We start from the raw sequence: 16,161 nt of genomic DNA, 5'->3' as shown, positions 1-16,161 counted from the left end.
AGGTCAACAAAAGTAATAATATTACAAACGGTGGAAACTAGCAATGGAGGCCAACAGATATTAGCCGCTGATGGGTGAATAGGAAAAGACAATGGAAGCCAACCCTTTAGAGTAATTGGCGTTGCTTCTCAAGTTGGCAACCACTTTTCACTCAAAATGCTATATCCACCATCGATCGTATTGCATCCTAATCACATTATTTTTGTTACATCTGTTTTAGGCGTTTGCGAAGAGTCTGTTTGAAATGAAACACCCGGAAGGAAGTAACAAGTAAGTACGGGTGACACTGCGACCTCCCCCGTGAAGATCCGGGTGAGAGTACATGTAGGTCTTCCGCAACTCATGCTTGTCGTAGGAGGCGACTAACGGGATCGGGTGGTCAGCCTCGCTGCCTAGGTTAATACATCGTATCAAATTTGAGTTGATCGATGCTCATGATGTCAATCACTGGATTTTCTGGTCCAGATTAGATTATATACAGACCGCTGTGATATAGCTTGAATATTATTGAGTCCATGTTCAAGAACAAACAAACAAAACCGACCCGTCCTCATAAATGGATGAAGTGTCGTAAAATATCTTTTTAGCGCAGTTTCAGAGTATTTCCTGACGCAATGTCTTTGCGAGGAATGTAGCTTGATTGCTTGAATTCCCTTGGTGTGTGAAACATAAGATGCAGTCATGTGTATCGTGGATATCATATCTGAATGATATCATTGACAATATCATTCAACTGCAGCATGATCAAATTGAAGATATCTTTCATCTTTAGCACTCAAATTGAAGATGGTGTCTCCTGCCGTGATATTGCTGGAATATTGCTAAAAGCGGCGTAAAACCAAACTCACTCACTCACTCAAATTGAAGATATCTTTCATCTTTAGCACTCAAATTGAAGATATCTTTCATCTTTAGCACACAAATTGAAGATATCTTTCATCTTTTGCATCCAAATTGAAGATATCTTTCATCTCTTGCATTCAATTTGAAGATATCTTTCATCTTTTGCATCCAAATTGAAGATACCTTTCATCTTTTGCACCAAATTGAAGATATGTTTCATCTTTTGCACCAAATTGAAGATATCTTTCATCTTTTGCATCCAAATTGAAAATATCATTCATCTCTAGCATCCAAATCAAAAATACCATTAGTCTTTCGCATTCAAATTGAAGATATCTTTCATCTTCAGCATTCAAATTAAAAATATCATTAGTCTTACACATTCAAATATCTTTCATCTGTGGTATTTCTATTGCCAGTATCATGTATATATTTCACGTTTCACTCCAGCGGGGACCTGAAGTCGTCCATGTACCGCATGAGCTCGTCGAGTGACAAAGATATCCGCCCCAGTAACGACAACGCCTTGAACGGCGACAACGATGACGACAACCTCAAGATGGAGACGGGTCCTCTTGGGAACATCAGGTATTCCTTCCTCGACATCTCCACTGCTGTGCCCGACAACGTATCAGCTTGTTTCATAAAATGTAGTCAGCACCATTAAAGCTACTTCACACATCATTATTACAGCTACACTCACTCTACTACTACTACATCATTGCAGCTGTAGGCATACATATTACATCTACATCAATGTATTGCCATTAATATGGACCGCCTCCGTGGTCTAATGGTAGAGCGTCTGCCCGGAGAGTGGAAGATCCGGGGTTCGATTCCCGGTGTCATACCAAAAGACGTTAAAGATGGTACTTGTTGTTACCTGCCTGGTGCTCGGCATTAAGGGGTTAAAACAAGGAGTGGTCGGCTCGGTGTCAGTATACTGGGGTATTCATGTTAAACTGCGGCATGGTATGTCAGTGGGCACGGTCCGGACTGGTACAAGCAGCCACACACACACATATACACAAACACGTGCATCCACGTTGCTATATAAGTGCAATAACCTTGGACGCGACGTTAAACCCCATTTTATCTTACCTCACCTTTAATTGGTTTCATGTGGGGCTGACATAAGAATGAGGAATACGAACCCCCAAAACGTTGGGATCATACACAGGGACAATTGATTCTAAAATCCGACTAGCGGATCCTGGATCTGCCATCTTCCCGATCCAAGGGAGGTAACTGACTGTAAAGTTTCCAGTTTCCCTCTTTAGAGTCAGTTTACTCCCTCGCCTCGGGAAGATGGGATCTGCTGATGGGTGCAACTCTGCATAACGATTATTGGTGGCTTAGTTAAGCCGCTAGTTTGAAAGATATCCTGCGACATATGTTACCGTCAACGCCTGGTGTTGCAGATTTTCAGTGTTCGGGCTGGGGTCACGGGCCTACCCAAGCTTCTGTGCCTTCGGCCACTATGTGGACACTGTGCTGCGGGAGCTCGGGGGAGAGAAGATTTATGACATCGGGGAGGGAGACGAGCTGTGTGGACAGGAAGAGTCCTTCCGAAACTGGGCGCAAGGGGTCTTTAAGGTGAGTCGGGCACACCCATAGACCGGGCATGTGGTCTTAAATGTGTGTAAGATACAGCAAAGGACTGGGCATAGAGTCTATAATGTGAGTCAGATACACCCTTGGTTCGGGCATGTGGTCTTTAATGTGAGTCAGATACACTCTTGGACCAGGCATGTGGTCTTTAATGTGAGTCAGATACAGCAAGGGACTGGGCATGTGGTCTTTAATGTGAGTCAGATACACCCTTGGTTTGGGCATGTGGTCTTTAATGTGAGTCAGATACACCCTTGGTTTGGGCATGTGGTCTTTAATGTGAGTCAGATACACCCTTGGTTTGGGCATGTGGTCTTTAATGTGAGTCAGATACACCCTTGGTTTGGGTATGTGATCTTTAATGTGAGTCAGATACACCCTTGGTTTGGACATGTGGACTTGAATGTGAATCAGGCACACACTTGGACTAGTTATATGGTCTTAAATGTGAGTCAGATACAGCAAGGGAATGGACATGGGGCCTTCAATGTGAGTCAGACGAATAGGGTATTTAATGTGACTTTGCTGTTTATGTGTCATTGTACCCGACGGCATAGTCGTTGTTCCTAATATCAACCACTGATTGTCTCGTCAAGCATTTATCATTTACATACAGGGGAATATTGCTTAGTGTTATACATGCTTATACATGATGCTGCCAGGGAACGGATCATGTATTGCAACAATAAACAAGAACAATATATACAGTCAAACACTGTTGTGTCGAAGTTGATGCTTCGAGTTATCCGATGTTCGACACAACCGAATACGATAAATAAATAAGGAATATTTAGGGACCAAGGTTTTACTTCGAGACAACCATAAGTTCGACACATCAAAGTTCGACACACCAATGTTCGACACAACAGTATTTTTTTGCTCAGCTATTCTAACCCCGGTACGGACTAATCTACCTCTATTTCACTACAGGCCGCCTGTGATACCTTCTGTCTCGGCGACGACATCAACATGTCGGAGGTCCAAGGGGCGTTGTCCAGTGCGGACAACACTTGGACCCCGGGCAAGTTCCGTATCACGCCCATGGACCACGAGAAGGAGCAGGACATTTGTGAAGGTAGGTGGAGTGAGTGAGTGAGTGAGTTGGGACTTACGCCATTTTCAACAGCATTTCACTCATATCACGGCGTCTCAGCTTGATGTGGGCGGAAAGTGAAGTGATGCAGGTTTCAGACCTTTACCAATTTGGTGAGACCAACAAACATGGTGCTGACAGACCGGGGAAAATAAAGTAAACTGGACGAAGCGGAAGTCGCACGCACGACCCTAGTTCCTGGAACGCCTAAGGGACGCAACCCTGGCATAAATCGGCAGCATTGGTAATTAACCTGTGACTCGACCGGCGTTAACCACATCTCCATCAAGCGTAACACAAGTCAGCCACGCAAGGGTTCTTTTTAATAGTATGTAGGAACAAGGCATATGGCATTTCGGGAAATGTGGGAGTTTGATGTCTAACGACATGAATGGAATTTTCCCAATAGTGTGTGCAATAGACTAGTGGTTGTAACGTTCGCTCGACGTATGTATTGACGTTGTCTTGGTACGTCTGTCACGGGAATCTAGCTTGATGTAATCTTGAAGGTATGTGTTGATATATGTGAACGTCTTGTCCCCAGCTCTCGCTAAGCTACACAGTAAAGCCGTGATGCCGTGTAAGGTGATAGAGAGGACGCAGCTGCAGACTCCAGAGTCACCGTGAGTACCTGCATCCCTCATATATCCCCCCCCCCCAACACACACACACACACCTGCCTCCCTCGACTTCCTGTGACTCACACAGCACGCACCGCACACCGCCGCACCGAAATTACCATACCAAAACACAACACAACGCAACGCAACGCAACGCAACGCAACGCAACGCAACGCACTGCACCGCACACCACTGCACCGCACACCACCGCACCGCACACCACCGCACCGGACCAAGTCCTGCACGACAACTAACACCAATCCACACCGCAACGCATCGCACATCCCCTGTCCTCACATTCTAAGGCACAGAGAATGCATCACACCTCACACCACAGCGCACCGCACCACAGCACACCGCACCACACCGCAACGCAACGCAACGCAACGCAACGCAACGCATAGCAACGCAACGCAACACCCCAAACCACCACGTACGCCTAAGCCATTCTTTGGACAAATTAGCTGCTCGTGATTTATATTTCAAATACCTGAACAACACGTGAACGTGATGATTCAATGTTTATCATATAGGTCGTGACAGGTCGTGATCGCGGTTTATTGCAGGAAAGGAATCACTGTTCACATCTGCTGACTAACTTTACCTTCTCATGTTTTCCAGCCGACAGACAATTTTGGTTCGCCTTGATACACAGGGAGCCATCGAAATGTTATATCATCCTGGAGACCACATCGGAATCTACCCTGCAAACTCACCAGAACTCGTGGAGGCCATCTTGGCTCGCTTGCACAATGCGCCCCCTCCCGACCAAGTCGTGAAGACAGAGATCCTTCAGGAGAAGGCAACTCCTCTCGGTATGAACATCAGACTTGAATGACTTTTATCTAGTTTCCTTCTGCAAAACTAGTGTCTTGTGTGTGTAGCTGCTTGTACTAGTCCGAGCTATTGCCGGTTTGATAGTGGTAGCCCACAGTATAACACGGACTCCCCACTCAGACACTGAGTGCTAGGTTATGGTTATATATTTTTTTAAGGACAACCGAAAAAGATATAAATGATTAAATTATTAAGATGGCGCACAGATAGTATTTTAAGGTTATTTGTCTTCTTAAATCTTCATATGTGACAGAAATATATAATAATAACCTCGTCAATAATAACTTTCCACTCAATTGCCATTCTTCATGATACTTTTAACATTTTTTATTATAGTTATACCAAGATTCCGTCCGTCCGAAAACTTTGTCCGCGTGATTTCTCTTAAACTATTCAGGGGATTCATCTCAAACTTAGTACATATAATCTGTGTCATATTGAGGGGTGCAGTCAAAAGAAAAAAAATGTTTTTATTAATTTTCCATTTTATTATGAATTTTTCTAACCTTAAAGGCTAACCCTAAAGGCTAACCCTATCCTAGATATTTAATTTGTAACTACTGACACACTAGGCGGGTCGGGGGTATTAGTGAGCCACGCTCACTTTTGCACTTGTTGTATTTAGAAATGTAACAAGCACGATTCGCGTATGACAGAACCTCTTCGGATATCAATGAATATACCCGAACTAGTAACGATGAGGATGCTATTCAAATCCTTATTTACATTGTCTTCTTTTGACTCGTGCGTGGATATCTTTCAAGAATTGGGTTAAAACCATTTAGAAGTCCTCACGTATTTAATTGGATGACGTAGTTATTTTGACATCTTAATCTTGATAAGGGTCTGTAAAGAACTGGATGAAGTTCGAGAAGATGCCACAGTGTTCACTGCGTACGGCGTTCATGAGGTACTTGGATGTAACCACGCCCCCCTCTCAGGCCCTGCTCAAGCTATTGGCTACTCAAGCAACACGGGACGAGGACAAGGAAAGGCTGGAGCTTTTGTCGAGCGTGAGTAGCCATGGAGCGAAATCAGCTATTGCTGGAAGCGCTCGTAAGATTTGTCATATAAAAAGTTGGCCAAACTCATGGTGAGGGGGCACGGGTGGCTCAGTCGTCGTAGGCGCCGCCATTCGCTGTGCAGAGTTGCGTCCCTTGGGCACCCAAGAAACCTAGGATTGTGGGGTCGAATCCCGGTTCGCCCCAATTATGTTTCTAGGTTTGTCAGCACCATACCCGTGCTCGTGGGTTTCGCCGAAGTGGTAAACGTCTAAAACCTGCATCACTTCGGCCTTTCCTCCCACATTAAGCTAACACGCCGTGATATAACTGGAATAATGTTAAAAGCGGCGTTAAACCCAACTCACTCACTCACTCATGGTGTAACTTATGTCAAATCTTGGATTTGTTCTTCAACAGATGGGTTATGTATTACTGTATCATGTGTTTGTCATGCATATTTATTGGTAGTCATAAACAAATCTATTATCACAAAGATATAAAAGAAAAGGTATTCCTTCGTATGCAAGAGCACGTGTTTCCCAGTGACGGCTCTGCGTGTGTCTGAATCCAATATTAGATCCGAATATGAACCTTGGTTTTGTCAGCATCACACCCATTCTTGTTAATTTTCTCAAAATAGTACACATCCCCATCTGCATCACTTTGGATTTCCTTCTTCAACATCATGTTATTTTCGATATGCGGTTAAACACTCACCCATGATTACACATTTTAAAACTTTGTTTTCTCCCGACTCCAAAAATGTGAAAAATAATAAAAAGCAGCGTATATTTCATAATCTCCCCACCAGAAGTAAGTAAATTGTGACAATAAACCATCATTTTCTGTCCCTATCAGTATAAATAAATTAAAATTCTATAATTAAAACGTTCAAAAAACGTCATAACACAACGAATTATTGCGATCCCCTATTCCCCCGCCCCCACCTGTTTTTTCTACCTACTTACATTTAGAGATTCACTTCAAGAAAAAAAAATTGAAATTTGAATTTAATTTTTCGATCTACCGAATTGAAGTTTGGGACACAAAATCCGTAAATCCTCAAACAGAGTCTGTCCTTCATGTGCAGGAATCCCACGCCTACGAGGACTGGAAGTACGACAACATGCCTACACTGGTGGAGGTGCTGGACGAGTTCCCCTCCCTCAAGGTCCCGCCGTCACTGCTGATGACGCAGCTCCCCCTCCTTCAGCAGCGTTACTACAGCATCAGCTCCTCCCCCTACTCCTACCCCGGGGAGGTGCACGCCACCATCGCCGTCGTCAAATACAGGACCCAAGGTAGCCAGATAGAACATCAACTTGTAAATAAATAAGGGCGCGGATTCTAACTGATCATTCAACATGACGTAATATTATGTATGTATCTAAAGATGTATTATTTGTAATGTGGTGAATCAACAGATATTAATCAGTTTGTGTTTTTTAATACGAATAATTAAAACTCGTTTTTTTCTAATGATCTATGAACAGACGTTTCCATATTAATTTTGGTTATATTAGGAAATTTGAAAAGAAAATCTTTTTTTGTTGAAACTTTTGATTTGGATTTTGTCAGAGTGTTTTAACATTGCATTCAATTCAATTACTTTTTTTTTCTTTGTTGTTTAACGCCGAACTCAGCAATATTCCAGCTAAATGACGGCGTTCTGTAAATGATTGACATTATGAGCATCGATCCACGCAATTGGGATACGATGACATGCATCAACCAAGGCGGCGATCCTGAGCACTCGATCCCGTTTTAAGCCTCATACGACAAGCATAGTCTCCAGTTACGACTTTCTATAACTCAAACCAAAGCAAATATGCATAATCTGGCCCTGTTACCGGTAAAATGCAAATCACTTTAACTAAGCCATAACATCAGTTTAATATTATGAATTGGGAATTCGTAAATGCCAATTTGGAAATGTTTACAAACTTCTGTTGCAAATTAGTACTTTGGGCTGAATATCGGCCCCTGAGCAAGTTTAGATTCATCTCTGATGTATTTAACACCAAAACATGCACATTTTGAGCAAACCATAAACGCTGAGTTGAAGCCTGTAGTTGATGTCGTGGTGTTGTAGGTGGTGCTGGCCCAGTTCACGAGGGCGTGTGTTCCTGTTGGCTCAATAGGTGTGACACCGGCGAGGTCGTTCCCTGTGTCATCAGAGCGTGAGTAGTCTTTTGCATGATTATAACATTCTATGTATGGAATCCTCCAAGGGACATTGTCGCTTTTCCTCATTGTCGCTTTTTAGCCCGTACAAAAAGGTGTCAATGTGAACCGTCGATGATTCCACACATATGCATCTTAAAAGCAGACGTCATAAGGTTCGCAAACAACTGTAACCAAACAACGATATGCGCATGTCGGGAATTCAGGAAGTAACCTGGAGATGCGCACGCTGCTGCAGGAAGCTGTCTCTAAAAGACCGCCTCCGTGGTCTAGTGGTAGAGCGTCCGCCCGGAGAGCGGAAGGTCCGGGGTTCGATCCCCAGCCGCGTCATACCAAAAGACGTTAAAAGATGGTACTTGTTGTTACCCTGTCTGGCGCTCCGCATTAAGGGACTAAAACAAGGACTGGTCGGCTCGGAGTTAGTATACTGTGTCTGAGTGAGTATTCAGGTTTAACGTCGCGTCCAAGATTATTGCACTTATATAGCGACGTGCATGCACACGCGTGTGTGTGTGGCTGCTTGCACTAGTCCGGACTGATGCCGATTTATTGTGCTAGCACACTGAGATACCATGCCGCAGTTTAACCTGAATACCCCACTCAGACACAGTAAACTGACTCCGAGACGACCAGTCCTTGTTTTAGCCCCTTAATGCCGAGCGCCAGATAGGGCACTGAAAATCAGTGATGACATGTGATCACGAAAAATGCACGTTCCGAGCTTCAGGCGTTATGTGTATGAATTATCTTTTTTGATATGGGTTTGACAATAATATCGCAAGGATTGAGATAGCTGTAAAGTTGGTTGATCGGTTGATGAAACTGCACGTTGTAAAGTAAATTACGTTTATAACGAACACGCTTATAACGAACTACGGTTATAACGAACTAAAATTAATGGCCCCATTGAGTTCGTTATAACCGTAGTTTACTGTAATTGAGTCTGTATTGTCATGGATGCTGACAAACACACATGCATGGGTCATAGGTTTAATTTGTTTAATATAATGAGTGGAGACCTTTACTCACTGCAACATCCCGTTACTGTCCAAACCGATAGTGAGAGTTGGAGATGCTTCGAGCATAGTTGATTTCGCACTCGATGGCTACAGCACTGAGCCATTGGCTTTATGGTGTTTACTGTCGAGGCAATCATGTAGGAGTCAGATAATATGGTCGACATTTTTCGCCAACAGTGCCCCCAACTTCCGGCTCCCCGAGGACAGCACGTTGCCGATGGTGATGGTTGGTCCGGGTACCGGCATCGCACCCTTCCGGAGCTTCTGGCAACAACGTAAGGTGGACCGAGACATGCACCCGGTTCCCACACGTGAGTACGATATAACCTCGGGTACACCCCAGATTATTCATATGATCATATCTCCATTCCGTTTCGATACTCTGCAGCCTATTCACGAAGCTGAGCTTAAACAAATCTCAGCAAATTAAGACAAAAAATCGACTGGTATAAGAGCTATTCTTGAACCTATCGCAACGTTATAATACTTATGACATTAATCTTAGCTAAGACAGAGAACTCTTTTGTGACGGCGGTAAAATAACCTGTGGGTTTCCGAATGTTTTCATGGATTACAAAAAAATGTGTTGTTCGAAAATTCCCAATACTCAAATTCATATATGCACTTTTATAATTATTTAAACATACATGCATATATATATTTAATCATTTAAAAAAGCCTGTATATATAATTTTAATTATTCAAACATGCATGTATATATATTCTAATTATTTAAACACGCATACATATATGTTTTTGAAGAAGAACAAGTAAACCGTAGTTGAAGATAAATATTGATGTCATTATACATATTAGTGTCTACTCCTTTTCCCCAAAGGGCTGTTTTACTCATTGATGTGTACACTGAAGACTTGATGATTGTTATGATTATTAATTTATATAAGATAATTATTTATTTGTTTTACACCATCGTCCATACCGTGCATCAATGAGGCTAAGCTGTTTGTGCATGATATAAAGTTAATGTCAGATACGTAGAAACTTGAATTAAGTTGAAGTTAAGTTTCGACAACAAACTACCAAAACTTAAAGTCATGCCGTCAGCTAATTACAAAACCTTTTCTCAGTACGGTAACGAAGGAAACTACTCTACTTCAAACAGAATGGATATGTACGATTGGTTTGCAATCTACAAAAACAATATGGTTTCTGTCCAAGTACTATATACCCTGAGAAAATATACTTGATTTTTTTCTTTATCATCCATAATGAAAAGGTGACTATAACTGCAAAAACACGCTGGCAAGTGGGAGCCACTCGGGTTAGTAGGCTTTCCTCCCACATTAAGCTGACACGCCGTGATAAAACTTGAATACTGTTCAAAGCAGCCTTTAACCAAACTCACTTGCTCGCTCATTCACTGCTCTCACTGACACCTGCCAATGTGTATCAAGTTCTCGTATCTCATGTACAACTTTTGACTGTTTCCAGACGGCGAGAAGCGGGGCTGGGGAGGGATGTACATGTATTTCGGCTGCCGGATGTCGACGGAGGACAACATCTATGAGCAGGAGTTGAAGCTCTTGAAGGAGGAAGGGGTCATGTCCAACTATTACGTCGCCCTCTCACGAGAGCCGGGCAAGTCAAAGGTACCTGTGAGGGGCCATTCGTGACAACTTGTGTTATTCCGAGACAAACCCAAACGACTCGTGACCCCCTCGTGGCCATTTTGCGACTGGGTTCCGTCTAAGCGCAAATGGGCATAGCTGAAAGACTTGTCAACTCGTTGAGTAATGATTCACGTGTATTTCTCCCATATATCATATATATTCCAGATGCTATTGAAAACACATCGGGAGTTTCAGTATAATAAAGACTGATTGAACACATTAACTATACCTTGGGTATATTTTTAAATGCAAAACGTGTAAAATAAAAAAATATTCCGGAAGGATTCTTTGACGGAAGTACTTGAAGTCATACACGCATTCTGATTGGTTTCACGTGTTTCCGCTCATAACATTCATAAATAGGGGGACGAGTCTTATTATATGTTACGGAAAGGGGCGAGTGGTGACGAATGTTAAGGGGCGGGCCGCCACCTAATCACCAAATAGTTTATTATGGCAATCTCATTTTAATCAGATCATTTGCTCCGATACGTTCCATCTCTGCGTGTAAATCAGACCACATATCCATAGGAGCTTGCTTTAACCACAAATTATAACTGAAGAATGCGTGTGTTCTTGAACTAATTAGAGGCTAGCTTTCTAAATGGTTTTTTTTTCGGCTTCGTTTCTGTACCACCTCGACTCGAAAATATTAATTTTAGGAAACGGAGAGAAAATAAATATTCCTTTGATAGAACCACCTCTTTGTGTGAATGTCATGACCCTCACAAATGGGTCCTGCTTCTCGTGACACTGTTGTGTGTTTCTTCAGGTGTACGTGCAAGATATACTTCATACGAACGCCAAGGATGTTTGTCATGCTATTATGAAATGTGGCGGACATTTCTACGTGTGCGGTGACGTATCCATGGCTGATGACGTCACGCGAACCCTGGAGCGGATCCTCTGTGAGGAAGGGGGATTAACGCCAGACACTGCCAGAGCCTTCGTCCTCAAACTGAGGGTAAGCTGACAAGAGAGGTGAAAGGTGAAATTGGGCTTAACGTCACGTCCAAGATTATTGCACTTATCTAGCGACTAATGCCGATTTTATAGTGCTAGCCCACTGAGATGCCATGTCGCCAGACAGGGTAACAACAAGTACCATCTTTTAACGTCTTTGGTATGACGCGGTCGGGGATCGAACCCCAGACCTTCCGCTCTACCACTAGACCACGGAGGTGGTCAAGCTGTCAGTAACACTAAGGTTTTTTAAATGGCACGTGACAACTTCCTGAAATTGTTATGGTGCTCCATGAAGCCAGGGTTATATTAGAATAAGTCTTCAGCAACCTATGCTTGCGGTAAAAGGCGACTATGCTTATTGTATGAGGCGACTAACTAGATACGGTGGTCAGGCTCGCCGACTTTTTTGATGCATGTCATCATATCCCAATTGTGTGGATCGATGCTCATGATGTCAATCACTGGATTGTCTGGTCCAGAATCGATGCATGTCACCGTATTCCAATTGCAGTGATTGATTTTTATTATGTCAGTCACTGGATTGTCTGGTCCAGACTTGATTATTTACAGCCCGCCTCATATAGCTGGAATATTGCTGAGTGCGGCGTTAAACAACAAAACACACACACAAATCATTTGGAAAAGAGTAGCGTCCCCTTGAACAGATGTCATGTTCATGATAGTAGTTGGGCAGATTTAATGGGATTTCATTACAAATTATAATCAACCTCACCATTTTCCAGGATGCAAACCGATTCCACGAAGACATCTTCGGCGTTAGCATTCAGAAGAGTTCAGAGGTCACCGACAGGTCACGTGACCCAAGCAAACGTGCGCTGAAGTACATCAATTCCACTGACAAACCGGCCAAGCCCGACGCTGTGAAGGAAGTGGCCACACCCATTCCCGCCTCTGTGAGTAGAACCTTTAGTATTTATTTTCTTAGCTTGAACAGCCTGTGACTAGCTAACGTTTCATACTTTAGATCTACTAGATTGGGCTCAGGTGAACTCTACAACTTGCTAATGTAAGAGAGAGGTAAGCTGAAATTGAGATTTAACGTCGCGTTCAAAATTATTACACCTATATAAGGAGCTACATGTATGTATGAATGCGTGCCTGGCTTGGTGTACTATTCGGGGCGGTCGGGTAGCCTAGTGGTTAAAGCATTCGCTAGTCACGCCGAAGACCCGGGTTCGATTCCCGACATGGGTACAATGTGTGAAGCCTATTTCTAGCGTCCCCCGTCGTGATATTGCTGGAATATGGCTAAAAGCGGCGTAAAACCATATTTGCTCACTCACTCACGTGTTGTACTATTCACAGCTGATGCCGGTTCGATAGTACCAGCCCAGTGAGATAGTATGCCCCATTTTAACATGGATACCCCGCACAGACACAGTAAACTGACTCCGAGCCGACCAGTCCTTGTTTTAGACCCTTAATGCGAGCACCAGGCAGGACAACAACAAGACTCATATATTAACACATCGAACCACCTACCTTCAGCTCTCTTCAGTCTCATCAGTGAGACTTACGTAATCTAGTTATTTCACTCACCGTTGTCGACAGATTTTATACAGTCTAAATGTATAAAAATTATAATGTAAAAGAGACCGGTCATATATGATAAAGGGTGGGGGTTTGGGGTGGAGGGAGATCAGATGCATTCGGGGAGGGTCCCCCAAAAAGAAATTCGGGAGGGTTATAAAATCAAATATACATATAACGTGGGCCATGAGACCACATTTTATAATATAACAAAGTGAGTTAGTGTCTTTAAAATAATGTACAAGGACATTAAAAAATGTGACAGGTATAGGGGGAAGGGGGGGGGATTGTTTTCAGTATATTACCCCGCTGAACTAAATGACCGGTCCCTAGTTCTAATAGTTACTATCCAGCCCAGATATACCCATGAAGATCCAAGTTAGAATAAGTCTTCAGCAACCCATGCTTGTCGTAAAAGGCGACTATGCTTGTCGTAAGAGGCGACTAACGGGATCGGGTGGTCAGGCTCGCTGACTTGGTTGATGCATGTCATCGTATCCCAATTACGTAGATCGATGCTCATGGTGTCAATCACTGGATTTTCTGATCCAGACTCGATTAGTTACAGACCGCCGTCACATAGCTCGAGTATAGCTGAGTGCGGCGTTAAACAACAAAGAAACAAAGAAACAAACGGCCTAAATATTGCCGATGTGACTTTTAACACAAATGCACGTCTTGTTGCAGGACCGGAAGGCTCTTCCAGGTAAGCCGAAGGTCCCCACCAAGAATATCTTCATGAAGCAGAGGATAGAACCGGAAGGAGGAGTCGACCGACCGGAAGTGCCAACTGAACACTGAAGTCGACACTAAAAAAGTTGTCACTAAAAAAATATAAATTTTCTTTCTCTAAAATCATCTCGTAGTTGTAGAAAATGCGTGTTTTCATTGCCGACATTTGAACTACAATTGTAGTTGTTGCTTAGAGGGGAGATAACTCTGAATATATGTGAACAACTGCTGTTATTGTTGCAATCTTTACATTATGATAATGTTGGTTCTACCAGAGACACTATGTCATGGGTCACTGCACACGTTGGGGGTGACCAAGTGTTCCTGTTTTGTCTTGGAGGCCTTGGTGCCATTGACATGTTGATGTTATTTTATGTACATACTACATTGTTGAGCCATATTTCTACAACTCTTTTCTATTTTGTGGGACCCCACAGCAATATACTGTAGTAGAAAGGCAAGGCAAATGTGTTGCTTGTTGTGTTTAACATAATTTATAAATAACACTGTTTGATGTCAGCTTTTGTTACATATCGTTTGCTTTCTAGTAACGAGCAGTGCTCGAATGGTAGAATTATTAGGTATGGTGTGACGAGATCTCACCCTTGTCCTCTTTATGCGAAGGTACGTCAATCTGACAAATTACAGTCAACCTCGGATGTAATGAAGTCGGTTAAGAAACTAGTCGTTTATGATGAAATCAGATGTAAAACCCTATGTGTTGACATTAACTTAACTGTTCAGCGGCAGAAAGAATTTCGGATGTAAGGAACTGATTGTGATGAGAGTCTCTTGGAGTTCGTATTTTTGACTGCGCGAGTTGTGTCACGTGATATAATGTCATCTGATTGGCGAAAACTGTAAGCATTCGAAAACGTCCATTTTGCTCCATAAACATGTTAACAGGGTGGAGTTAATCGTAGTGCCCAATTATAACAGTCATTAATTATAAGCAAACATACACCCCAACACTCTGTTTCCCACCTACCGTGAAGTACCACATCTAAAGCAACCCCCCCCCCCCCCATCCCCGCCACCCCCACCCCCACACCCCCCACACACACACATCAGCCCCACCCCCAAAGACACACACACGGCCTACATGCCCGGCTGTCCCCATCCTTACACACCTGAATATTCGTTCATACCACCCGGCCCATACTGCCTCCACCCCGCCTGCTACTACTACTACTACTACTACAACCCATATTTCTTGGTTTACCATCCACTCCATGACACCGGTCCACCAACCCGTCCCCGGGGGTCAAACCCCTGTCCCCTGTATGGTCCTATTAACTGCCTTGTTCGAGGGTTGTGATCACATCCTTCCTGTCTGTTTTCCATAACCTTTAGACTCAAACACATTTCTCACACAGGACAAAAAGTTTACTTTCCAAAATTCCCAAACAGACCCACACTTGCAATCAACATATTTGCAAACAAATTTACCATGTTTTCAAATGTGTTATACAATCTAACAAAACTCTAAAGCAATCTGAAATTTTGGAAATGGTGGTCACGCCACGATACGGAATGAGTGTTCATTCTATGGTCGTTCTTTCTGTCAATGAAAAATTAGTTTTTTCGTCCAGTGTTAAACTCAAACTGAACTTGGCAGGAGCTGTTTCTGACACAACAAAGTCAATTGTATCTTTTCGTCCATTTAAAGACCAATCTATTGTGCACGTACTATTTGATTGTGTCTTCATGACAGAAAAATGAAACTTGCATCTCTATGATCTGAGATTGCTAACTAAATAAAGGGATGACAAGCGGTATGTCCGTTCACTCCTCGTTAGGTTTTTCCACTGTGGGTCATCCCAACTTAAGTTTTATGTCCGATAATTTGTGACTTGGGTATACAATACAGGATACGGAGTAAACTTCCACAATTCGTTAATTTGCATATGCATATCAAGTATATGTTTCAGCATATACATATCAAGTATATGTTTCAGCATATACATATGAAGAATATGTTTCAGCATATTCATATCAAGTATATGTTTCAGCAGATGCATATCAAGGTCTGGATATGTTTCCGCATATTCATACCAAGGATATGTTTC

General features: G+C 42.9%; 1 protein-coding gene across 4 annotated transcripts in view; it reads left to right on the top strand.

Annotated features, from left to right (window-relative positions):
- The window catches only part of LOC139456213 (nitric oxide synthase 1-like), a 149,271-nt gene extending 134,159 nt beyond the window's left edge, over positions 1–15,112 (top strand). For all 4 annotated transcript variants that reach the window (XM_071237791.1, XM_071237790.1, XM_071237792.1 and 1 more), the window contains 14 exons: positions 221–270; positions 1,294–1,431; positions 2,265–2,439; positions 3,385–3,529; positions 4,092–4,170; positions 4,790–4,983; positions 5,849–6,018; positions 7,100–7,310; positions 8,102–8,189; positions 9,390–9,523; positions 10,665–10,822; positions 11,616–11,807; positions 12,553–12,723; positions 14,048–15,112. In XM_071237791.1, coding sequence (XP_071093892.1) covers positions 221–270; positions 1,294–1,431; positions 2,265–2,439; positions 3,385–3,529; positions 4,092–4,170; positions 4,790–4,983; positions 5,849–6,018; positions 7,100–7,310; positions 8,102–8,189; positions 9,390–9,523; positions 10,665–10,822; positions 11,616–11,807; positions 12,553–12,723; positions 14,048–14,161 — 2,019 coding nt within the window. In that variant the 3' untranslated portion in view covers positions 14,162–15,112. The remainder of the gene's footprint in view (positions 1–220; positions 271–1,293; positions 1,432–2,264; positions 2,440–3,384; positions 3,530–4,091; positions 4,171–4,789; positions 4,984–5,848; positions 6,019–7,099; positions 7,311–8,101; positions 8,190–9,389; positions 9,524–10,664; positions 10,823–11,615; positions 11,808–12,552; positions 12,724–14,047) is intronic.
- Positions 15,113–16,161: the final 1,049 nt, after the last annotated feature.

The sequence above is a fragment of the Haliotis cracherodii genome, unplaced genomic scaffold (assembly GCF_022045235.1).
Source record: "Haliotis cracherodii isolate W230 unplaced genomic scaffold, xgHalCrac1.p SCAF_11, whole genome shotgun sequence".
NCBI lineage: Eukaryota > Metazoa > Mollusca > Gastropoda > Lepetellida > Haliotidae > Haliotis > Haliotis cracherodii.
Note: the sequence above shows the minus strand (reverse complement) of the source record. Positions and strands in the feature narration are given on the sequence as shown.